Raw genomic sequence first — 24,167 nt, forward strand, 5'->3', positions numbered from 1 at the left:
CCTCTGTTGAAGTATCCCTTTTAAATGAACAAGGCACATCCAGAGAAAAATCTACAAATTCAGGGAAACGTTAAAACATTGTTCAGATTCATGAACAAGTTTTAGGTTCAGACAAGCAAACAGTGAATGGCACATGACTGGACCTGGTAGACACAAGACAAGACAAGGAAGATTTGTGAATTTTCCCTCTTTTGCTTGGCCAGAAGAGGAGCTGTGCTCTGGATGGACTCTTGAGTCCTTCCTGATTGGAGCTGCATTAGGGACTCCCTAGATCCTTACGAATTATTGCAGTTTGCTTAGCATATTCAAGAGATGTTATTTTATTGTATTTAAAGCTAGAATATTGCTGTCTTTAAAAAAATACTGCATTATGGTTTCTCTCTTTTTAGATGACCTCAATATTGGTGGGATAATTGGTGGAGTCCTGGTGGTCATAGCAGTTTTGGTGCTCATCACTCTTGGTATCTGCTGTGCCTACAGAAGGGGCTACTTTGCAAACAGTAAAGAGAGTGGGGAAAGGTAAGCTGGGATTCTCGTGCAAGTCCCTACACCCACAACTAGCATGAATTGGTCTGAAGGGGGCTAGAAATCAATGACTAAAATATATTTCAGTGCCTGACCTGGACATATTTCTTCCTAGTTCCCCACCAAAGAGTACAGGCCAGCCCAGCTCTTGAAGTATCCAATTCCCCACCATAAACTGAAGGTTTATTTGCCAAAGGGAGAATTTTTGGTACAGCTCCTTTTGTGCTTGCTACCAAGACCAGACAGAGGAGTTAGAGCTGTGCTCTGATGTCTTCATACCTTGCATGGGAAGGGGGAGCAGTAAAATTAAATGCCTACAGGTGTTGTCCAATGGGTTATGTGCTGTCAGCATACAGAGGTCTACAGCTTAATGAGCAGAGCTTGCTGCACAATTAGTTTAAAGCATCAGGACATGCATAGAAAATATATGCAGAAGAGTAGGCTGCCTGCAGGAAATCTCACTAGTTGTGACTTGGAACCTAAATTTGGGATTAAAAACAAGCACTTCAGAATGCACATTAGGACGTTAAAAACAACAGCATTAGCATTTAAGGTGACAATTTCTTCGCGGATCAGAAATGAGCCTTGATATCCTTACAGAACTTGTAGAAGAGATAATATATGGAAAATCGAGATTCTCATCAGATAGATTTATTCCATGTTAAATGCTGCTTTTCAGTAGAAATCCTGTAGGTGAAAAAAAGTTCCCCAGAAAAAGCTCCAAATACTCCATTTAAATGCAGTTGAGGGTTGGCTTACACTGGACCTCACAGTCCTATGCAATTTCTGGATTCCTAGGGGACTGCAAACAAGTAGTGCTGCCTTATAACTAAGCAAAATGCTGAAGGCATCTGGCAGCGAAGGCTTAAAATTGACTTTGTAATTGCCACAAGAAACAATACAGGAGGCACACAGAAAGGTAGTGCACAGGGACCAAAGTAGGGGAGACCAGACAAGTATCAGTTAATCTTTGCAGTTTTTGCAGATACAGCTTGGTATTGTGGAAACATGCAGCAATCTTCTTACCTTGTGCTGACGGGGAATTTTGAGAAAATCCCAGTGATGATAAATGATGCAGTATGTACAGACCTGGCATTTGAGCAATGAGCTAGGTTTCTCTGTTTTCTTTTCACTGGACTGCTTTTCCTCATTTTCTTCTTTCTCAGTCCCTCCTCTTCAAAATTCTGCAGGCTCCTTGTCCCAGAAGTAAGATTTTTTTTTCCCTTTATTTTAGCTACAAGACTCCAGCAAAACCTGATGGTGTTAACTATATCCGGACAGATGATGAGGTAATAAACGATTTGCATTTAACATCTCTGTTGAGGAGAGGAAGAGGGTGGGCAGAGGGCTACAAGCTTTTTTAGGGCCTGTAGACTTTCTTAGAGTGATCACCACTGAGAAGCAAGAATGTAGAACAGAGAGAAAACAGAAGGGTAAAGGCTGAGTCATTTCCTTAGAAATGTTGAACAGTTTAAGTTGCCTTAAGTGACTGATGCCAAGAGCAATCAAATGCAGCTCTGCTGTCTGTTATCTTATGGCTTGACCCCCTTAGGATGAGTTTCATTGGATTAAGTAGGCAGGCCGCGATGCTTTTGCAAGATAATTTGCATTTTGGGATTTGAATAGATCACTAAGCTTAAGATGAGAAAAAGCCTCTCCCTCTTAGCAGAGATACTGAAGAGGGAATGAGAAAGTGCCCTGCCATGGCTTGGTATTGGAGGAGGAGAGCAGGAGAGGGAGACCACCAGCCTGCTATGATCGCTGCCCCCCTCTCCTTACCAGCTGGGCAGAGTTACCCAAGTTAATGCTCCAAATTACACAGAGGGGATCTGCATTTCAGATGCATGTTACAGCTGGGGGCAGCAGGAACAAAGGGGTGCCTGGAAAGCCACTAGCGCCATCCTACAACCAGAACTGTTTCGTTGCAGGGTGACTTCAGACACAAATCTTCATTTGTCATATAAGATGCCAAAAGAATACTGCAAACCAGCAAAAGCAAGTGTGAAAATACCTCCTCCAGGAACTCGAAGTGAGAGCAAAAGATGAATTAAGTGCGCTTGGAAGAGTTTGGAACACACAAGAACTTGATAGCTAGCTATCTGTATATCTTTTTTTTCTTTGCCAAAGTTTAAAGTAACTCCTCACTGCCCAACTCATGTCTCCCCGGCCTCTGGAGATACCAACGAGATCACCTAAACCTGTCCTTGGAGTAAGGAAGAGTTTTAATACTTCCCAAGAGACTGTGCTGTGGAAGTTTGTGGAATTGCCTTCTCTTTGTGCTGCAGGGACACAGCCACAACATGGGAACCACCCAGGGGAGTAGCGTTACGTAAACGTGTAGTAGACATTACTAGTGCAAATTACTAGTAGGAAAAAAAGGTGCTGACATGGCAATAGAAGGACTTCAAAGAATAAGATTTACCCATGCAAGGGGGAGTCTTCCTCTCGGTAGTTTGTTGCCCAGGCCTGGCTGGTGACTTTTACACATTTGTGATTGTCTTGTGCTTTTGACTCCGACTGCTCAGGTGCAGAATAGGTATCTGATTAGTCAACAGGAACAGACAGCGATACAGCAAACTAATGTTCCCAGTCCTATTGTCAACTTACTGAATTCTCGTTGCTCCATTTAACCAGAAACAGGCAGCGTCAGGCCAGAAGGACTGCTTCTGTTCACTGCTTCATAGAAAGCTCACTGCACGCAGGTAACCCCTAACTCTAATCTGCGCAATGCAGGCTTGCCTCTTGCGTCTTCTGGTGTCCTAAAGAGGCTTACAGTGGAGGCAGAGAACCTAGTGCTGAGACATCCCTTTCAGGAAAATTAAAGCCAAATACTTTCATGGGCCAAGCTTCCCAGAAAAGGTACTGAGATGTCTTCAAGCTTTTTTTACCTTCTGCGTTTATTTTGTAAAATCCCACATTCTAAATTTTTTGCAAAGATATATTTTGATTACTTCAGAAAAGGTAACGTTTCTATTTAAAGTGTAAATACATGATGCCAGCAGTGTTTAAGTAACGTAGCTATTTTTTTACTTTTTAAGCTACAGAGAGGAGCTCAAACGTTGCTATAGTATGGCACTGTCAGAGCATATCAGTATTACGGCAGCACGTAATACAAAACTGCAGGTGGAACAGCATCTCTTTCCTCTTAAACTAGCCTCTGCAATTTCCTTGTCACATGAGGTCTTACAAGACACAGGACAGAGTCACTCAGGGATAGTTTTTGTAAATTTATGGCAGGACCTATCAACTTTTTTATATATTAAACTTACTTTTCTTGCCAGTGACCAACACTTTGTTTTTGTTGTTGCAAGAAATATCCAGGAATGGCTTTTTGGATGCAGTTCCAATAAGGTGACAGAGTGACTTTAATGTGTGCTACCCTTCTGCAAGATCCCTAAAGCACTAACACGGTGTGACAGCTACGGCAACTTTACAGGTTTAGCTTGCATAGCCAAGGCAACTGTTTCTGGAGTTAGGAAAGCAAAAGGTCAATACAAAAGCACTTTTGTAATGTCAGTTGCAACTTGTCTCTAGAGGGTTAAAAAAAAAAAAAGACAACAAATCTAGTTCTCTTGGCTTTAAAGAGAATACATGGAAACACGTGTTTCCAAGAAACATTTTTGTTGATAACGTTGAAAAGCATTGGGTAATGTAAAACTGCAAGATGTGGATGCAACACTAGAACTGTGCTGTGGTTTAAGATTTTTTTTTTTAATGTAGCATAATTTAGTGTTCTTGTATTTCCAATATGAATTGAGTTGTCTTAACTTTTCATGTATACAGTATTTTGAATACTTGACGATTTGGACTGTCAGTGTTATTTTTTAGTGTTCTGCATTAATCTGCTTTGTTTCCTAGGGGCCTCGCTGGACATGCCATTGCTGCATTTGTTTTGCCTTTTGCCAGTGTTGTCCCTTTCCTTTGGCTAGCAAAACCAGAAATAAGGATGGGCAGCAATACCCATCTGTTCTTTACTTAACTGGGACATTACCACTGCTACTTTGCTACTACATTTTGGTTACCTTCTTAAGACACGCTCATCAACCAAGCCCCACAGTACTGTTCACAGGTTGCATGCTGCCTCTAATCATTGTGACAGTAGTGAGTGTAACATTCCTTTGCACCTTCTGTATATCCACTACTCCTTTCCTGTGCTGCTTTTAGGATACCTATAGTAAGGGAGAGAAAGAGAAGGTTTGAATCAGGTTATCTCTGGGCCCTATGGGAGCACAATCTACAGCCTCACCGTGAGCCAAAGGCAGCCTTCACATGAAAAGCCTGCAAGCTACGAATCAAGACTTATTTTTCAGTTCTAAAATGTGACAGTGGCATCTCTAACGAGAGAAGGGGAGATGATCCCCCAGTACAGCTCATGAGATCTGATTGATGGAACTCATTGTATCATTGTGAATAATATTCAGGTTTGTACTAATGTATTACGTTTAACTTTGCCAAGAATGTTTTACATAAATACCAAGCTATAAAGCATTCTTGTGGGGTTTTTTGATTTTTTTTTTTCTTAAACAGTCATAATATTGCAGGCATCTGTTTTCAGTTCTGTGAACAAAGGGAAGGTGTTTTCTGTCAGAGCACTCACTTATTTTGGGCCGTAGGTTATAGGAAGTCCAATAGCAAGTCCTGGTAACAGTAACAGCATGTTACTGCTTATGTTTATTCTTGAACAATCATCTATCCTTGGTTCTCTACAGAAGACAGATTCAAGCTCATGGGGCTTATCTCAATGTTGCCTGAGGCCAGAACAAAAGCTAGAAAGTACGCAGTACGTAATAAACCTACTTGAACTCCAATTTACCTTGAGAAGTGGTCAAATAATATTTTAGGGCAGGAGAAAAAGAACAAAATAAATAGATGTGGCCAATAACCAACCATTGTTTAAGCCAAAGCCATTCCATGTCTCCTGTTCCCAGGTTTTGAGTTTGAGAATAAAGTTTAACCTCACTTGAAGGTTTCTCTGATCTTCAAAACAGAATAGGGAAAGTGAGGGCAAAGAATGAGATTCCAGTGCAGAAGGTAAGTGTCTCTGGAAGGGCTGTGGCAAGAATATGCTTAGCCTGTTTCCACTTGTGCAGAAAAGCCTACTCCTGTTGTGGGGTCTGTGCTTGAGTAAAACAGATCAGCATGAATAAAACAGATTCCATTTTCAAGTTACAATGAAACCCCAGGCGAGAGCTCTGTAATGAAAGTTAACAACTGGAAAACTTCAGCTAGGTTCACATGGTATCAGAGACACAGAAATGGTCAGACACAGCACATTCATAATAAGTTCTCCAGGCAGAGCACAAAGCTATGTATATGACTTACCAACCTTGATTTTACTAAATTACTCCTATCCTGCTTTCTGTCAAGTAAGTGTCTATATTTAAAAGCTGCTGGGTCCAACGTTAATTGAACAGTGCCTAAGATACCAGTGACGTAGTAGAAGAGACTTTGAGGCTGTAGAATTATATAGAAAAATAATCTTTGTCAGATCAAGAAGAGGGGAGAAGTTGTGGGTGGAATTAATTCCATAACCATTTATTTTCATAAAATTTTAATAATTGGAAATAGTACAGTTCAAGAATGGAAATATTCCATATAAAAGAACATTAAGGCTGTTCATACACACAGGAGTTTGCACAACAAATAAGAGGTGATGTAGCGTGCAATTACCAGATTTAGGGGTGTGGCAGTAACAAGCTGCTCTACCTTTGTTCAAATTAAAGCAATTCTAGTATATCACCAAGAGGGACAATGAGGGATCAAGTGAATAAGCTGAGCCACTCACTTCCCTGCAAGCTGTGATAAACACATTTATTGCAAAGCTCATAGCAACATTACGCTCTTACTTTTCCAAATGGACAAATTATACATCCTGTGAGTGAATAGCAAGCTCCCTTTGTATTGGAGCTTTCTAGTACTTCAGCAAGCTTTGTCAGAAGCAGCAGCAGCTTATAATACACATATTAGTGCCAGCTTTGCTGCATGTCCAAACTCTACAGAGTTTCACATAAAAAAATAAAAAATAGGACAGGCAGGACACCTGTCCACAGTGATTTATAATTACAGAGGAGAGGGACAGATTTCAGACAACATGATGAAGGTTCTGTACAAAAGTTCATTGAAAGGATCAGTTGTTTGGTTTCAGAGGAGTTCTCCGCTGGGACCGTCTCAGAGGGACACGCTGACTGCTTTTCCTCCTTGCTGGAGACTCTACTTTCCACTCCCGTGGCAGGGATGGTCTGGAAGGAAGCACAGTGACCATTTATTTTAAACAGTCTTTCTCACTCTGGTTGCTGTTTCAGACCTGGGTTGAACTTACGGTTTCTCTGGTGATGTTAAACAGATAATCTCTCCTGGCTGGTCCTCGGCCTCTTTCTTCTCTGCAAATAATGCATACATTTGCACATATTAAAAATGCCACAGATTTGATCATTTGGGTTTCTTACCTCGTTCAAGTTAGGATCACAGAGATAACTTGCCTGGAGCCGAACCGGGTGTGTGCGTTAAGCTGATGTAACTGACCCCAGCACCAAAAGTCAACTCATTAATGGTCTCTGAAAGAAAAAACACATCAGCCATCAGCTTGTGACACAGCCAGAGGCCAAGACATGCTGTAGGATAACACTCAAGTGTTACAGAATAAGTATATCCAATTAATTGCAAGCACATATGCATCTCTCTTTTCCAACTCAGCAGATCTCAGTCTCTCTCGTCCAGCCTCAAATCTATGTGCTAAATCTGATGGGCCATCTGTGCACATCGGCTTCATACTCCAGAATAACAGCCTTCCCTGTTCATGAAGGAAATTTGAATTAATATGGGACCCTGGTCATGCACCTCCTTGTCCTGCCTCACCTCCCACCGAAGATTGGCCATTTTCCACAACTATAGCATCTCATGAACTGTCCTTAAAAGCAGAGTCAGACCAGTTACTTTGCCTGATGAAGGCAGCACACAGGGCCCTTGAAGGCTGACAAAGGATGCGAGCAGCCCTTCCATGAGGAACTATCTGCAGCCAGACAAGAGGAATCACTTGACAAGGTACAATTTAGCTTGCCTGAATAGGCCATGCTTGTCAGCTGTCTCTTTCCTGTCATTTATCTCAGGAGAGATGTCACAATATTCAGATTTTTCTTTTCTCAGCTCTCTGTTTTATGCTCTTGTTTCCCAGAAGCCTTCACAAGGAATTACAGTAGAAAGTGCTTTATTGGATAGGAAATGGAAACTCTGCTAAAAGGAACTCTCTCTTCAGACTAACAAGGTCTGCTCTTGAACTACCTCCCTGGCCTGGAAGGGAATCATTGAGGCTTGCAGTGGAAACCAGATTTGGTTGATCTGCTTTAGCTGCCCTCTGCAGACTGCTCTGCAAGTCTCCCAATTTTGTGCAGTGTGTGCCTGAACAAGTTAACTTGGTTAATGAAAAATGTATGTGAAAGGTAAGAAGGAAAGGAAGAACTGCCATCAAGTACGGTTCTTCACGCAATCAAAGGTATTATCTTCACAAGTGTTTATGTGCCACGGTGAAGAAATCTTGCCCAGACCCACTTAGTCATTCTCCAAGTAATAAGCAGGAGAGGTAAGAAGGAGGCCCAGAGCCAGCAGGGACAGACTGGCAGAGCAGTTGAGAGAAGAGAAGTAGTCGAGAGACAGAGACAGTTGTGCTTAACTTCTCAAGTTAACTGCATCTCCAATAGTTTTAGAATGATACATCAGGCAAAGAAAAATGTTTTCTTCTGCCTGTCTGTCAGCCTGCAAGACCCAGCACCACCATGCAGATGGCTCAACACACAGCAACTTAAGTGCTGCTGCTGCTCTGTACAGTTTGTCTCCCCAGTGGAGGACACATGCTGCCTTGAAGTAGGAATTCAGCCTTAGTACCACTGCAGATTAACATTCTTCCTCGTTGTTCACCATATGGTGCTTAAGAGAAACAGCCATGTGAGCTTCCAGACAGAGATTTGGCACTTAAAAGATTTCTGCTCTCTAAAAACACACCCCTAGTTTTTTGTACAAAGATCATTACTTGCTGCTCAGGCAGCGAAGAGAAACACTGGGGCAGCCAAATCTAGCCAAACAGTGGAGCATGCAGGGAAGAGAAGGGTCAGATTTTCCAGTGGATGCACATCACTGCCACTGGTTTGCTCCTGCTTGCTCATGGATGTCAGGTATTTGCAGACTGCCACACAGCTCACTGCCTTATTGGCTACATGCCGTTGGCTCTCCTGCGTGCATGCAGGTCAGGTGTTTGCACAGACACAGGCAAACAGGGCGCTCAGATGCAGCTCTTTCCAGAACATCACCCCTGCCCCATTAAAATTCACGGCTGCCTAATGAGAGCTGACCAGAAACTCACCCAGACTCCTAACTTAATTGGAGCTCTCTCCTGAGTGGGGAGGGAGTTCATCACCACACTACAATGGAGATGACCTAAAGGAGTTCAGCAGCGAACTGACAAAGGAAGGGAATCTACTGCTGAAGCTCAGCTCCATTCATGAGACTAGAACTGTCTCTTGCAGAAAGCAAAGCTGCAGAACGCTCCGGGGCTGTCAGAAAACATTCCAATAAAACGTAACTTTTGAAGATGAGGCTTTGTGAGACGGCAATACAGCTGCAGTGGATATAAGCAGCGCAGACTCACAATTTGTGTATGAGAGATTCCTCACTGTGTATTTTTTAACATCCACAGTGGAGTAGAAAAACAAATGCTCAGCTCAACTATTTCTTTGGGTAGAACACACACGCATTCAGAAATTACCGTGCAGGTTATTAATCCTTCTTGAGCAGCTCTGTGCCATCTCACAATGGACACCGCTCACCGCCTGCTGTAGTGACAGAAGCAGGTCATAGCTCACCTGGGATCTTTTGTTTGGACAACAGGAATCCCTTGTCTTAGAGCTGGAAAGGACTGGACCGTGAGTATTTCCCTCTGCAGCAGGGTTCTGTAGCTCAGTCTAGAAGTGCCAAGCTATGCTTCCAGGGTTAAGGAGAGCGAGTGTCTCAATGCAACAGAATCCTGCACACCCCTCACAAGCTGCTAAGGAGCTCTGACAACATGCCTCCTCAGCACCCCGTAGTTGATGGAAGAAGAAAGGGCAGTGGATTTGTTGTTTCAGCAGCCCAAAATAAAAGCTCTCCTCCACCAACTCAATACTGTAATACCCTGTGACACGTAAATGAAAACCATACTGGAATGTCCTTTCCCATGTACGCTATTCATCTGAGACTTTCAGTTTCTGAATAGCTCTTATCTACCACAGCCATTTACAAAATAAGTAGCCAATACTGACTAACTTTCTTTGCTCTTTGGGGGAGCCACCCCTCTCTCAGAAAATGAGGGCTCAGTCCAATTTGGAAAGAGTTCTGTTGGGTTACTTACGTTCTGGTGTGCTGATTGCACGGCCCACCACAGAAACGTTTGATCCAGTAGACTGTTGATTCACACTTCGGAAAGATGCTAGAAATAACAAGAAAATCATTAAGAACAGAAATGCTCAGAGAACTCAAGGGTCTAACAATCAGGCTGTGTCAACCAGCCTAGTCCAATGGTGAATCATTTTGTAGCAAGCTTCCTACCTTGCTTGCTGCTAGTTGTGCTCGATGGAAACAACACAGCTGATAAACTGCCCCCGAAGCTCTTGCTGCGTTGCTTGCTTCTGTCCTCCACTGCTTTCCGGGCAGAGTTCAGGATGGCAAGTGTGCTCAAAGATGTTGGCCTACAGGGCAAAAGGCATTACAGTAACAGTGATTTCTTTCTGCAAGCTCAAAAGAGATGCTTCTAATGAGGGAAAGTTCTGTGTCCCTCCCAGTCCTTTACAATCTCAGACCCCTTTGTTAACAAAGTTATGCTGCACCATTGGTGATGTGGACACTAAGCAAGGAGTGGATAAACAAAGCAACAGCCCTGTAGAATATCGTAACCAGTGATATAAAAACCATACCTGCGACCAGGCAATGATTGTTTCAGAACATCAGCTCTAGGTGTCATAAATTCAGAAGGCACAGAGGTAGGACTCGATCGAGGGGATGAGGGCTGTCTCCTAACAGGGGACTGGGCGTTAGCATTCCAGCCACCAGAAGGAACAGCTGTCTCCGAAGATGGAGGTTGCTACAGAAAAGAAGGAAGGATCACATGTAACAATAGACACAAATGCAGGAAACCCTAGACATGAGACACCTAGACCTACTTGCTGTGTGATTGAATCCTTTGTGGGATGGACATAAAGGGGTGCTAGGGAGAAAGAGTTTATGGGACAAAGTTTTAACAAGGAACAAATAGTAAGTTTTGATGGGATATTCATGTCCTAGTTTAGAGGTCTATATATAGGTGCTCTTTAAAGTCAGGTTGCCAGGGTAAAAGTCATCTCACCTTAAGGTAGGTATCTAAAATAATTCAGGACAAATGAACTAAGCACATGCTTATTTTTTTTTTTACCACTGACTTTAAATGAGGATCTGCATGACTAGCAGAGATGTAAGTTTCCATTCCGTATAAATCTAAAATCAGCCAAAATTAATCCTTTTCTGTTTGACTTGTTTATCATTACCACTCTGGAAACAGAGAGCAACACAGCATATAAGGACGGACAGTGGGAAATTAGACTTGTCCTTCCCTTTAAATTGAATTATTTTTGTGTTAATTGTTGCTCCTCTTTAGCCAGTGTGTGCTGTTTGTTGTTGTTCTAAGCATATCAGATGACTGAAGCCAGTTTGTCAGCAAACACACAGGGGTATGAAAAACACTACCATGACCACAGACATACAGAGTCTGGGTTCTATTTCTGCACAAACTTTTTCAGAAGAGACAGCGCGCGTACGAACTTAGTGGTCCCAACCACCTCTGCCTGCAATGCTGAGGCATGCTCTTGGTCTGACTCCTTCTCCCTGCCCAGCTGCTCTTCGTATTTCTTCATATCGTACTCCAGCTCGGCTGCCAGCTGCTTGTCCACAGCAAAGAAGTCTTTGATTTCATTTCGGTAATCTTGCATCATTTCCTGGAGCAATAAGGAATGTTTAAACTCTTTCAGAAATCTCTCCTGACTACTGATTCATGTCTCCATTCAGATCACAGCTGCTTAAGTGCAAAAGGAAATACCAGTTGGTAGAGCAGAGGTGTTTTTAACAGACTAAGAGTTGAAATTCCAATTTGTACTTCAGAACATGAAAAAGCTTTCCAGCATTCAAGCTTTCTGCCCACGTTCCATGAGGAGGCTCACACGTAACACACTGTGAGATCCTTATCTAAAATCCCTCCACCTCCTACCATATTTAACACAGTGGCAGTGTCACAACATCATATGCCTTCCAAATTTCCTTCTAAGAAGACTGTTCGTTCCATTACTGATTGCACATCTAACACATTAAATTAAGAGGGAAAAAAAAAAAAAACAACAACAAACCACAATAACAAGAAAACACTTCCTCTTACCCGTAGGTAGTTCATAAGGTCCCGAAGAGCTGGGATCTTCTTCTGCTCCATCAAAGACTTCAGTGATGTGATTATTGGAATGATGTTTTCTACGAAGTTCTTCTTTTGAACCTTTTTTAAACAAGGCATGATATAAACATAGTTACAAGATGCCATAAAGGAGAAGTCACTCTGGTGTTAGATGAATGGCCTAAGTGAGAGGAATTCTCACAATTAAGTCTGCTTTTATGCTGCATGCACATACGTAGGCTTTCAAGATCTACCACCAAGTCAGTTTGCACACTGAAAGCAAATTGCCAAAAAGTGCACCAAAACCCAATGGCATGTTCAGATGCTCTCCCAATAAGATCTGTGGAACAAATTTAACCTAGCATAGGTTCACTGCTTTCAGAAGAAATGCACTTCTGTTCATTTCAACTGACCCCTCAGGTACTAGCATCCATTACAAGTTACAGATCCAGCCTTAACATTGTGTTTTCACAACACATGTTGCTTATATAGGTGCCCTCAGATCAGAGCAGATCTACAGAGCCTGCTTAACACCCTGCATGTACAGTATGTCCCTGGCATTGTTTTGTTATGTGGATAATTTTTGCTTAAGTTTCTCCATCACAGAAAAGTAAAAGTCCTCCCAGCATGGTGGACAGCCCTCTTCCCGCACCAGATTAAGTGCCACTTACCTGTGAAATGAGCTTTTTTTGTGCTACTTGCATGACAGCATTGGCCATTGCCAATTCATCATCTTCAGGCTGAATGTCCTCATCAGGTTTTGATCTCATAGTTGATAGCTTGATTTCTTTGCAGCTAAGGATTGCAAATGTATCTGAGAGCAGCTCACTGGCTTCCATGTCCAACGGAAGATCGTTATCCACAAAGCATGCTGCAACAGGCAGGGAAGAAGTAAAAAACATTTTACTGGGAAAAGCAGGGCCAGGAAAGTCAGGAAGTTACTGCTGGACTCACGGCTTTAATAGACACCAGTTGTTTGCCAGATTTGTTGTCATATTTTCGTAAAGACAGACCCCTACCTAAGACACTGTGGCTGATCTTTGTTGTAATGTTGAACCTCTGTTCATCTGTGAAATGGTCCAGAAGGAACCTGTAGATGTGCATCCTTTTTTCTTTGTTATCTTTTCCTTTCAGAGAGAAGAGATTCTTTGCCCTGAAGCAAAGCAAGAAATTTTACATGGGTCAAGTCACATTATGCAATCTCACAAAAATAATATGGCTTTAAATCAAAAAGAAACATTTGAATGTCACTTTTGAGACCCATAAGCCTGCTAGGATACCACAGGTTCCCACAAATTACACGCAGAAGTCCTCCCAGAAGTGTCACAGTGTTAAATTAAGTGTTCTGCCTTCCCTATCTCCCTGAGCTGTTTCCCCCTTTTTGCATAAGTAATTACAAAGCACCAGGAATGCTTTGCTGTAACCAAAGACCACGTGGCTGTACAATTCATCATTTAGCAGCAGGATGACACAAATGTGCTCAACTGACCGCTCGCTCTGGGGGAACCTGTTGTACTTCTCGTGTTTCTCATAGCTATTGAAATGGAAGATGCATTCAATGAAGTGTTGGGAGAACATTCCTGGATTCCTCTTCAGTAAGAGATGCACCAAGCAGAACTCTCCAAACCTGGAAAGGAGGAAAAGAAAGAATTTTCCCAGACAGCTTCTAAAAGCCACCCCTGAAACACAAGCAGTAAAGCAGAAGATGAGTCTCCCAAATCCCCCTGAATACCACATTTAATTCTTGCCCAGCTCCATCAGGGTTTGAACAAGGATACCACCTTATTGACTTTAAGCTCTTTTTCATCCAGAAAAATACACTTTCTCAGCATCCACGATACTACTTCACTTCTTGCCATTAAAGCAGAGACAGAAATAAATTTCAACTTGAATCCAGGCACAGCATTTTCATTATTTATATGACTTAAGTTCCATTGTGGCTGGGACACAGTACTTTGCAAAAAGTTAATCACCAGAAGTCCTCCAAGAGCTGAAAGTCAATCTCAGACTCGAAGAAAGTATTTTTGTCTGGATGCAGCCACGGAATGCAGATGCAAAGAAAAAGGTCCCTGGTGAAATAGCAACATGTTTCACAGCTCAAGCTCTAGGAACGACATGTTGCAATGCCACCATCTACTGGAAAGCCATTTTTACACATTAAAAACACAATGGAGAGAAAAGAAGATGTGAATATGCACTAGTAAGCAACAATAGATTGATGGCCCTGGAAAGACCAATCTGCAACTTGAGCACTCCAGGTAGAAACAAGCAGAAAGCTGTCCAAGCCTCCAGTGCATCCAGCATCTCTACACAACCTACCACCCTTGGTGGAATGTGCCCCACTCTCATTTCTTACGTAACAGAGAAACTTGAGACTTTGAAACATACAGAAGCTTCATAAATGTGCACTTAAGGTCAGCATACATAACTCTTCTAATATGTCAAAGTATTACAAAACATGGTACAAAGCTTCAAAAGACAAAGCACGCGTAAGAAAAAGGAATTCCTATTCCTAAAACAAACCAGCACACAATACAGAGCTATTAGAAAACCACAAGGAAGATTTCAGAAAGGCTTGCTTCAAAAATTCCTTTTTCCTGGATATCTGAGTCAAAAAATAGAGCAGAGATGCGTATTTTGAAGACAGCTTGCTACACTGGACCTTCAATTAACTTGTACAGAGGTTCACCACTCCTTTGCTACCATTTCAGACCCTAAAGTGTTAATGATGAAGAGGGTAATGAGAGAATCCTTTCCTCTGAAATTTTTCTTCACATGGTGAAGGTGCAAGGCAATCTTTTCTGAGTACATCTCTGATCTTCAACTCCAACGGTATTTTACCGATGAGTATTTTACCTGGCAATATCTGGATTTGGATCCACCAAGACGCTGACAAAACGGAAGAAGAGACAGTCTTTCCATTTCACAAACTCTTCCTGTAAGGATAGGACAGACAGTACGTTATAAGCCTGAACCAGGAAAAACCTCGGGTGTGAATCTTCAGACTGCAGCCAGGGCAATATCTGATGGAGGCTTACAGAACGTGCATCAGGCAAATAAGCAAGCTAAGGAACTTCACCCATATGTATACAAAATAAACCTAAAAAAGAGAATGTGCTGGGGGATGCTTTAAGCAGAATAAATGCCACAGCAGCACTCCTCTAGGTTTACCACAGATACCAATAAAAAAGTAGAATCAAGAAAAATCTGCTCTCCAATGCCAAAGACACAGATGCTATTCAACACTGTTCTCAGAGCCAAATGCACTCCAAATCTGCCTTGTTTGGCTTCATCTGAACACTGGGAGGGCAAACATTGTCAGCCACTCAACATTCACAACCTTAAAACAATAAGCAGAGACAGCAGGAGAAAAAGGTGCTGTGATGTTTTTTATATTCATTCCTATAGGAGTGAAATGCAAGGGAGTTCAAAGAAATATAAAGATGATGAGAGAGGAGATAACCGTTGAATAAAAATAATCTCGTTATCCAACTGTGCTAAGTGTCATTGAGGAGAGTTTTGCCTACCTCACAAAAAAGAGCAGTACCAAAATACATGTTTGAAGTTATCTCAAATCAGGGTAGATTGCAGCAATGCTCCAGCATCAAGCTGTAAGCAATACATCTGCTGGCCAGCATTTAGCACAACTGAGGTAACTGAAGCAGGCTGTCAGACGCATGCTTAGGACCTCCTTACCTGCAGCAGGTTGGTAAGCAGGATCAGCGTCTGCTTACGGATGAAGGGATGGGGGTCTTTCAGACACAAGGAGATGCTGGGAATGTATCTGTCCACCATGGTGGTGTAGCGGATGCACAGGTCGCACATAACGATGACGACGTTATTGCGAACAGCCACATCATGCGACACCTCCAGTTCTCGAGCTAGAGCTGCAATGCATTTCTTTGCCAGATCTTCATGCTGCAAACACAATTTACCTGTGAAATGGGGATGAGACTGTCAGTGCTGTGAACGTATCCTTCTTCCTAACCAACACAGCCCAGCTTACTGCCTCCTTTGAGCCCAGTATGAGCCAAGAGGATTCAGGAAGCAAACAGGGGAATAAACAAGAAATACAAGATGAAACTTGATGAGCAATCTGCACAACCTCTCAAAGAGATTATACTTCAAGGAGTTCTTCCAAACTCTTCTTGGACCTATACTGTGGGTCTCAATGCCAAATTCCCTCCTTCACAGAGAACTATTCCTGTGTACAGGGTATTATTCAAAGCAGCTAAAAAGAACAGCCCCAGCTGTCATAGGCATAGCAGGGAGACACCCACCTCTAAGAGCATCTCTAAACCAACTTAAAATAAAATAGCCCGCATTCTAACATCACTTCTTCCTAACTGTTTCTAAGCTCTGTACAAAAAGTACTCTCAACTGCTTTGGGAAGTTTAAAAGAATGATGTTGAAGAGAAGTTTAAAAGAATGATGTTCATAACCACAGAAGTAGTATAAAACCAGTTTCATTTAGCACTCTTCATTGTACTGCAGATGCAGATTTGACCAGGCTTCCATCACACAGTCATTCCTACTAAAGAGAACGAGTAACTATGTACAGTCATTCTGCTCTGAACTGTACCAGGTTTTCTTCAGCCCCTGTTGAGCACCTTATTAAAGGTAAGACGATCTCTCAGCCAGGAACCAATTCTGAGTACAAGGCCAGCACAAGTCTGCACTGTTAACCATTCATCACTTGCACACCTATGTAGGAAAAATGCATTAACGGACTTGAAAAATAGTTGCATGCATGGCAGTATTTTTATGGTTTGTGCAACTTGTTACCATGGATATCTGCATTGCTAAAAGCTATGAACTGAGGCACTACAAACACTGAGCACTGTGCCTGTTATAATCGACATGGCTTTGGAACAGAACTTTAACCAGGGAGCAGACAGAAAGGGTGGGAATTGGATGAACAAGGGCACAGTTCTGCTGTAGGACAGTGCTCACCTAGAGTAATGAATGCATGAGCTCTGATCACTGGAGGCATAGTTGATCCTCTAAATTGGGACAGTGGCTGAGAAGCCGGAGTTTCATCACCATCTACAGAACTTGTCACTACGAAAGCAAAAGAACAGGCCCAGAATGAAAACACACTTTTCAGGTAACAGTGTTGTTCATAAAAGCAAAATTAAAGGCAGTAAGTAGAGCGCCTCACATTGGTTAGAAGAAGCCAAAATGGACTGAATCAAAAGAAAGATGCGTTTCTCCACTTTGGCTGGACACAGCTGTGCAGCCTCACCCAAGGTGAAGAGGTGTCTCACCTATAAAGGAAAAAGAAACACTGGGGTCAAAAGGCAAACAGCAGGAATCAGTACAGTTACTTCTCCAAAGACAACTTAAAATCCCCTCAGTCCTTTCAAGAAGACAACAGCTAGAGAATAGAAAGTGAAGCTTTGAAACAGAAATCGGGCATGTTTAATGTACTATAAAACCTCCCTATATACTAACAATATTGAAGCAAACCTTAAAGCATTCTACACATTTTACAGTCTTACTTCTAAACAGCCAATCTAAAAAGTATGACTGGAAAAGCAAAGAAAAAAACAGTCACTTTATTAAAAATACAATGGGCCTCATATACTTAAAGCAATTTCTAAGGTATAAAACTGTTGTACACTCTCAGGCTCACAAACACGAGATGCCATTACCATATACAAAGGGTATACATCAGTACTTTTCCATGTGATAGTTACTGGCATGAGCTCTGTAGAAAACCCATTTTGAGAATACCTACGTCATTTGACCAGTCCACAAAAGGGAACCAAACTTACAAAGAGATCTTCTTGCAATTGCTCTGCTCCATCTTCTTTGAGGACTATATTCGAAATATAACTTTCACAGGTGGATACTAAGTCTCCATACACCTGGTCGAGCAGCTCCTGTTCCATAACAAAACAAAATTTGGCACTTAATTAAACAAAATCCTTAATTTGAAAACCCTTCTATACTTCGAATAATCTAGGTCCCGTTGAAATCCATCAGACTCTGACAGCCTTTTTCCTGCACATCAAAGTGCCAAAACAGCTTGAAGAACCTGGCTTTCAGTGATCCACAGGCCTAAGGTTTACTTCATTATAGAAATCCCATGGGTTTAAACAAAAAGAATTTAGGCGACTTTTCCACTTATATCCAGTGCATTTGAGGTTGTCTGTATGAATTTTAAGATGTTGTTTCAAAACTGTGGTTCCATTCAAATGAAAATATTATGCAAATTCCAAGCAGGAGGGAGAACCAAAAAAGCTAGTCATCTGCCAGATTGTGAATGAGAATAAAGCATCATTTATCTCTTTTTCTACCATCTAAAACTTGTAGCATAAGAAACTAAATACATATATGTATGGCAGTTATGCCATTAAAGCTGCTAAGTGACCAACATATAGGTACACCTGCACTCACAGTTGCAAGGTAACATGTTGTAATGACTGCATCTAACAGGGAGGATTTTCAGATTGTCAATTTATAAGAGAAAACAATACAAAAGAAGAAAACAACAACAAAAAAGCAACAAACCAAGCCATTAATCCACCCAGGCCTCTGAAGAATGGCATATGCAGCTTCGCACACTATTTACTAAACTTCATTGGGATGCCTATTATAAAATAGCTGTCATCAATATTAAAAGAGGATCACAACACATACAGCATTAACAAGAGAGGCTTGCACTGGTTCTATCTAGCTTCTCTGTGACTGTACTCAGGCTCACATCACTATTTTACCAGCGAAATGTAGCTCACCTCGCTACTAAACAAAGCTATGCCATAAAGCAAATGGGGAACTTGGCAGGGAAAAAAAAAGTGCAAATGATGTGTTACTAACCCCATGTTTGGGCTCACGAAAGAGGCCTAGAAAATGTGTGCATCTACAGCAGCTCTGGTATAGAATAGTCAGAACTTACAGGATAAACCTATGGCTTCTAACTGGACCAAGCCCAAGAAATAGCTGCCACCATAGCAGCAGAGCAATAGTTCTCCTTTAGGAATGCTGTAAACTTGGACAGAAGGTCAATGCAAAGTATTTCAGCTGTAAAACAAAACCAAAAACTCTGAGGAAAGATCTCTACAAGGCCACCCTTAGATGGAGGATGCTCTCCAGCAAATCTGCAGTGTACCAAGTAAGACAGCTAGGCAGAACAGACTTGAGTTGCTGCAGACAGATCATCCTCGTTTAGTGAGCTAATCAACCAACAGACTGGAGACAGAAGTTGCCTTCAAGAGACAGCCCTCCTGAGTGTAAGAGAAGCTATTTTAAAAGGTGTGTTTTAAGTCACACCTGTGTCTTCTCTGGTACATCTGCATACGCAAGGCAGAGCTTCTGCAGAGTTTCTACAGCTGGGCTAATCACCTCCAGGGGACATCGAAACTCTCTCAGCCAGCAATTGATGTTATCTGAAAAGGAGACCACACACATAAAATGAGTGTTTAAGCTAATCAACTGCTTGTGGAGAAGAAATAACAGTTAAGCTGTGAGACAAAACCAAACTCTGCCTTCCACTCTGCAGCTTCTCAGTCACTCACCAATCAGCCTCTTGCAGGTGCTCTGAGGGAGGTGCTTTGCGACATGACTGATGACACACAGTATATGTCCTATAGTGTCAGTGCTCACGTTCTGCTGCCTGAAAAACAGCAGCGTGGACAAGCCAAAATTAATGCTGCGGAACACCACCAAACCACGGTAGAAGAATCCTTTCACCTTGGCTATGTATTATCAAGGCAGACTTGTCAAGCCAAATGAAAACTCAAAAAGCTTAATGTAAGACTTCATTACTGCACAAATCTGCGGGCCATTACACCTGCTTCCTCGCTGCACAGACCAGTTGCCTGAATAAAGAACGATGATCTAAGCAGCACTTTGCCTGTCAAAGGACAGGAAGTGCTCACTTGCATTGCTCCTCATCTTTACTCCTGTCTCTTTCCTGCGGAATGGAGGGAAGAGCTCAAAGCACACACATACCTGCTGACACTGTCCCAGGATTCAATGACCTTGGAATAATCCAGCTTGGGTGAAGAACCTGCCACCTTAGCAAGCAACATCCAGGCTGGCACAGCACGCTCCGTTTCCACATGAGACATCACGTTATTGATGAAAGTGGAAGAGAATTTTTTCTGCTGGGACCAAATGTAAAAGGCTTTGTTCATGTAACGGCTACAAGGAAGAAAGAAAGAAACACAAGTTAAACAAGGAGGGAACAAAACATTTGCTCTTGGACGCTGCCAGTAAAACCCAGCATCTCTGTCCAGGATACACTGAGAAACACAAGAAAGCTGCTGTCACTTCACATTCCTACTTTTCAGAATATGTCAAGATTTCCACTACATGTTTTACTAGCAGGACTTTTGGTCTCTTTCAGTTACCTGCTCTGATGGTTACAGTTCAGATCAGTTACCAGTCCTAATGCATTACAGAGCTGCCACACAAGCATGAATGTAGTGCAGCGTGTCAGTGAGACAGAACTGGTATCACAACGAATCAAGAAAACATTTCAGCAACCTGTACCAAAGACTTTCCAGCAGTTTTTATTTGAACACCCATAATGGAACAGGACGCGATGATGTTGAGGCACCACAAGCTGCCCATTTTTCTGTTTTAGCCGTAGTTCCCTTCACATTGAGAGAGTTCTAACATTTATCAAGCTGCAAGGTACTCTAAGGTCATGAAGTAGAAGGTGCCACAACTCTGTCAACTCTGCAAACTATGTCATGAAATAGCCCAAATTAGATCACTGACAGTGGTACAGATTGGCAAGGCAGCACAAGCAGTACCTCATTTTCTATTTCGGAGCTATTATGCCCTGTTGACTAATAAACATACAGCTGCCTTTGATCAATGTTGTGTCCTTGCCATACTGTGTTATCCCATTTCTTCTGCTTCATCCCACAGCATTCTGCAAAAGGCAGAATAATTCTATTTGTCATAAGACAAGTAACATATTGTACATCAGAATTAATAAAAGACAATCTTCTCCTTTCTTTATATATCCTCTCTTACTTCTGTCATCAGAACACCTCCATTTAACATTCATGCTGCTACCAACACACCAAGAATAGCAGGTGACATTCCCGTAAACGAACGCTAGAGTTCAGGGAGACTGCACAGGTAACAAGAGCAAATAAAAATACTTGACATAAAGCAAAACTGCACTCTTCTCACCAGCTGCCAATGTGTCTGTTTGACAGTTCCTGTGTCCTAAGAGCTGGCAGAGCAGCACAAGCAGCTCACAATGTGATAGCTTCCATCTCTAGCAGCAGCAGCATGCACTTACATCAACTGCTTCAAGCTGAAAATTCAAATAACTTAAAAAAACCCAACCCGCCAATAAATTTAGTTTCTTGCCCTTATGGAGTAGGCAGCTCATGCATTTAAATAATATGTAAGCTATGATACATAATGGTCCATGGTCACATGAGGAATAGGAGAGCTAAGAGTATAAGCTCATGCTCCTACCCCAGTCCTCTGGTCAATAGGCAATTTCCTACTGTAAAGAGAAAGCTGCACATTCCAATACGATCAAAAGTTTTTAAAAAAATCTGGATTTTGTCCATGAATGCTAATGTACTAGAGGCAATAAAGATGTCCAGGGCACTAGACAAAGGGCTGTTATGGAAACGCTAGCAATGCAGGGAGAGACACTTACCTCAGCTCCTGGCTCTCTGAAGTCAAGAGGGTAAGGAGCTCCCACGCTAGAGTCTGCTTTTGATCTTCGCTCTGGAATTTCGTATAATGCTTTATATGCTGCAACAAGACCTGGTCAAGGCAATCCAAGGCCTTTTCTTGAACAGAGCTTTCAGTGTCCATCACAACAGGCACAACTCCGTGTAACCAGGCCTTCTGCACCAGGACGTTATCGTGCTGAGACTGAGAGAAACGCACTTCATATTAGAAACATTTCTGAGTTACTCTACAGTCCTATATGCACAGGTAAGATCAGCAAGACCCTAGAAACCCTGAGAGTCATTTATCAACTTTTAAAATACATTTTAATAAGCCACCATACTGCTCAACTAGCACAGTGTTGTGGCAGCACATGGGACAAGGGAACAAATTTCCTTGACACCATCCAAGGTACTGATTGTAACTATGATCAAGCTACCTGGGGTACAGTACTGTAATACTTTGTTTTGTTTTGAAACCCTATAAATAATTGCAATAGTATTGCAATAAAACTGTACAGCAGATGATTTAACACTAAAACCAACGAGTTTTGATTAATATCAACCTCACGCTCCGACACTAAGATACTAAACCTTTGAGAATAAATAGAAGAGGAAAAATATTACAGTGCTATCATCTACATATTACATCCCAGTGAAGTGATTCAGCTTTCTCTCTCCCCAGCTTGAGAAGGCCAGCAACATAAACATTTTCTCCATGACATATAAATCAGTAGTCAGGAATATAAATGTTTCCAACAGCTGGAAGCATCCTACATAAATCACAAGTATGTGTAAGTTATGACTTCAAGTCAAAAGATAATAAAAAAATAAAATGCAGTCATAAAACGAAATTTGGTGAACAAACAATTGATGTGTACCAGATTTGCCTGTGTTCTCCTCATTTCAACCTACACTTCATCCACCTCAGGTCTGAATAAGAGTTCATGGTATTTTTTTCTCACCACAAGGAGCTCTGTTATAGACTGCAAGGCCTGCTTCCGCACAGAAACCGCAGGGTCCCGGCAACGCTCCTGAAGAGTGGACAAATCTTCTGCAGTACAAGGGATCACTTTGTGTTTCAGGATGTTCATAAAAACCTGGAAGTCAAATACCAGCACACTTTTGCTGGGAATACAGGCCAAGAGCACTGAGTAACAAGTCAAAAAGACATCCTACTCCCCACCAACTTTAACTAGAGATTAAAGTATCTCACTGAGAGCAAAGAATAATATTAATAATTTCCAAGTACTGGGCAGAACTTAGTACAGAAAGCATCCTTTCAGTCATTCAGATTTTAAAACAATTCTGTATAGAATTAATGTCACAATTTCCCCTTGAAACTGACATTTTTCTTGCATGACTTATGTCTCTTACCCAGAGATAAAGGGGGGGAACTGAAATGCCTCTCAACAGAACAGTTATAAATCCTACACTTGAGAAGCTCAAAACAGCCTGGGAACTGAAGGGGAAGAACTGGGGGAAAGAAGACTTATATTAAGTCAGTCAACAGCAGATGCATATTTAATAAAATGATGAAATTTTCATTGAAGAATCTCTTTTAAAGCTCATGACTTAATTAAAAAGAATTAAGCAACAAGCAAAGCAAGGCATTCCTCAAAAGGATGGTAGATATAACCTAACGTCTCTGTTAACAAGGTTGAAACAAAATTAAGTACTCATTATGCCTGAGCTTATAAAGAAGTCACTCAAGTTGAATGGCTATTGACACTTGAAAAGAGGCTCTCTAAGTGATGGAGTAAGTGAATGCTGGCAAGAATACTAGAAAAAAATCATCATCGTGCTTGCATTGTTTACTTATCAGGAACTATTAGACACGACCTTTTTAAGGTTTATATACATTCTGTACAAATAGCAAAAAACTACAGATGGGCAAACTTGCATGCAGTTGGTTATTGCCTGATTATTTTAACTTCATTCTGGGTAATCACGCAGAACAAGAACACGTGCAGAAAACACTGTACCTGGAGAGCAGATTTCCTCACGTTGGTTTTCTCATCCCCGGCTCGCAGTCTGAGCATGGCCATGACTTCCTTTCCTATCCAAAACCATGATAAAAAGAAATTATAATACCCACCTAGACAGATTTCCCCCCACCATTTTGCAGTGCTAACACGCAGTACACTGTGCATAGACAAGGAGGGACACAGCTCCGAACTTGGATGAGCAATAAATATGTTCCCCAAGGCTTTCAGAGACAAGAGATTGGGATGGAACAAAGCACAGCAAGAAAAAAAATTGGAAATAATCTTGGGTTCTTTGCAGCTGTCATTCTGCCAGAGGAAAAAAACAAAAACAAGTTCTTAAACTTTGAAAATAAATCCTAAGACTTATTACAAAAGAAATCAATGTACCAAATTATTCGACACACACAGCAAAAAGAAATGATTTGTAATTTCCAACACATTTATTTTCCTATGAGAGATGTTAGGCTACCTTCAAAGTTTGAAAGCTCAGAGAAATCACGCCAAGTTCTAATCAAAGTGTACAGCACAGGTAACTCTGCCATATGTGGGAAAACCACACAGAATAAC

At 41.7% G+C, this 24,167-nt stretch overlaps 2 protein-coding genes across 2 annotated transcripts in view; one reads left to right on the forward strand and one right to left on the reverse strand.

The window, feature by feature from the left end:
* The window catches only part of JAM3 (junctional adhesion molecule 3), a 33,323-nt gene extending 28,310 nt beyond the window's left edge, over positions 1-5,013 (forward strand). The window contains exons 7-9 of the mRNA XM_032201785.1: positions 390-519; positions 1,760-1,814; positions 2,454-5,013. Coding sequence (XP_032057676.1) covers positions 390-519; positions 1,760-1,814; positions 2,454-2,489 — 221 coding nt within the window. The 3' untranslated portion in view covers positions 2,490-5,013. The remainder of the gene's footprint in view (positions 1-389; positions 520-1,759; positions 1,815-2,453) is intronic.
* A 1,035-nt stretch (positions 5,014-6,048) lies between these two features.
* NCAPD3 (non-SMC condensin II complex subunit D3) overlaps positions 6,049-24,167 on the reverse strand; it is a 28,140-nt gene continuing 10,021 nt past the window's right edge. Inside the window, exons 14-35 of the mRNA XM_032202010.1 lie at positions 23,598-23,671; positions 22,578-22,712; positions 21,597-21,817; positions 19,916-20,107; positions 19,480-19,577; positions 19,235-19,350; positions 17,737-17,844; positions 17,121-17,226; positions 16,913-17,020; positions 15,656-15,894; positions 14,816-14,895; positions 13,449-13,586; positions 12,979-13,112; positions 12,631-12,830; positions 11,951-12,061; positions 11,340-11,516; positions 10,464-10,630; positions 10,099-10,238; positions 9,902-9,979; positions 7,005-7,079; positions 6,845-6,905; positions 6,049-6,764 (exon numbers count right to left, since the gene is read on the reverse strand). Coding sequence (XP_032057901.1) covers positions 6,653-6,764; positions 6,845-6,905; positions 7,005-7,079; positions 9,902-9,979; positions 10,099-10,238; positions 10,464-10,630; positions 11,340-11,516; positions 11,951-12,061; positions 12,631-12,830; positions 12,979-13,112; positions 13,449-13,586; positions 14,816-14,895; positions 15,656-15,894; positions 16,913-17,020; positions 17,121-17,226; positions 17,737-17,844; positions 19,235-19,350; positions 19,480-19,577; positions 19,916-20,107; positions 21,597-21,817; positions 22,578-22,712; positions 23,598-23,671 — 2,870 coding nt within the window. The 3' untranslated portion in view covers positions 6,049-6,652. The remainder of the gene's footprint in view (positions 6,765-6,844; positions 6,906-7,004; positions 7,080-9,901; positions 9,980-10,098; positions 10,239-10,463; positions 10,631-11,339; positions 11,517-11,950; positions 12,062-12,630; positions 12,831-12,978; positions 13,113-13,448; positions 13,587-14,815; positions 14,896-15,655; positions 15,895-16,912; positions 17,021-17,120; positions 17,227-17,736; positions 17,845-19,234; positions 19,351-19,479; positions 19,578-19,915; positions 20,108-21,596; positions 21,818-22,577; positions 22,713-23,597; positions 23,672-24,167) is intronic.

This window comes from Aythya fuligula, chromosome 22 (assembly GCF_009819795.1).
Source record: "Aythya fuligula isolate bAytFul2 chromosome 22, bAytFul2.pri, whole genome shotgun sequence".
Taxonomy (NCBI): domain Eukaryota; kingdom Metazoa; phylum Chordata; class Aves; order Anseriformes; family Anatidae; genus Aythya; species Aythya fuligula.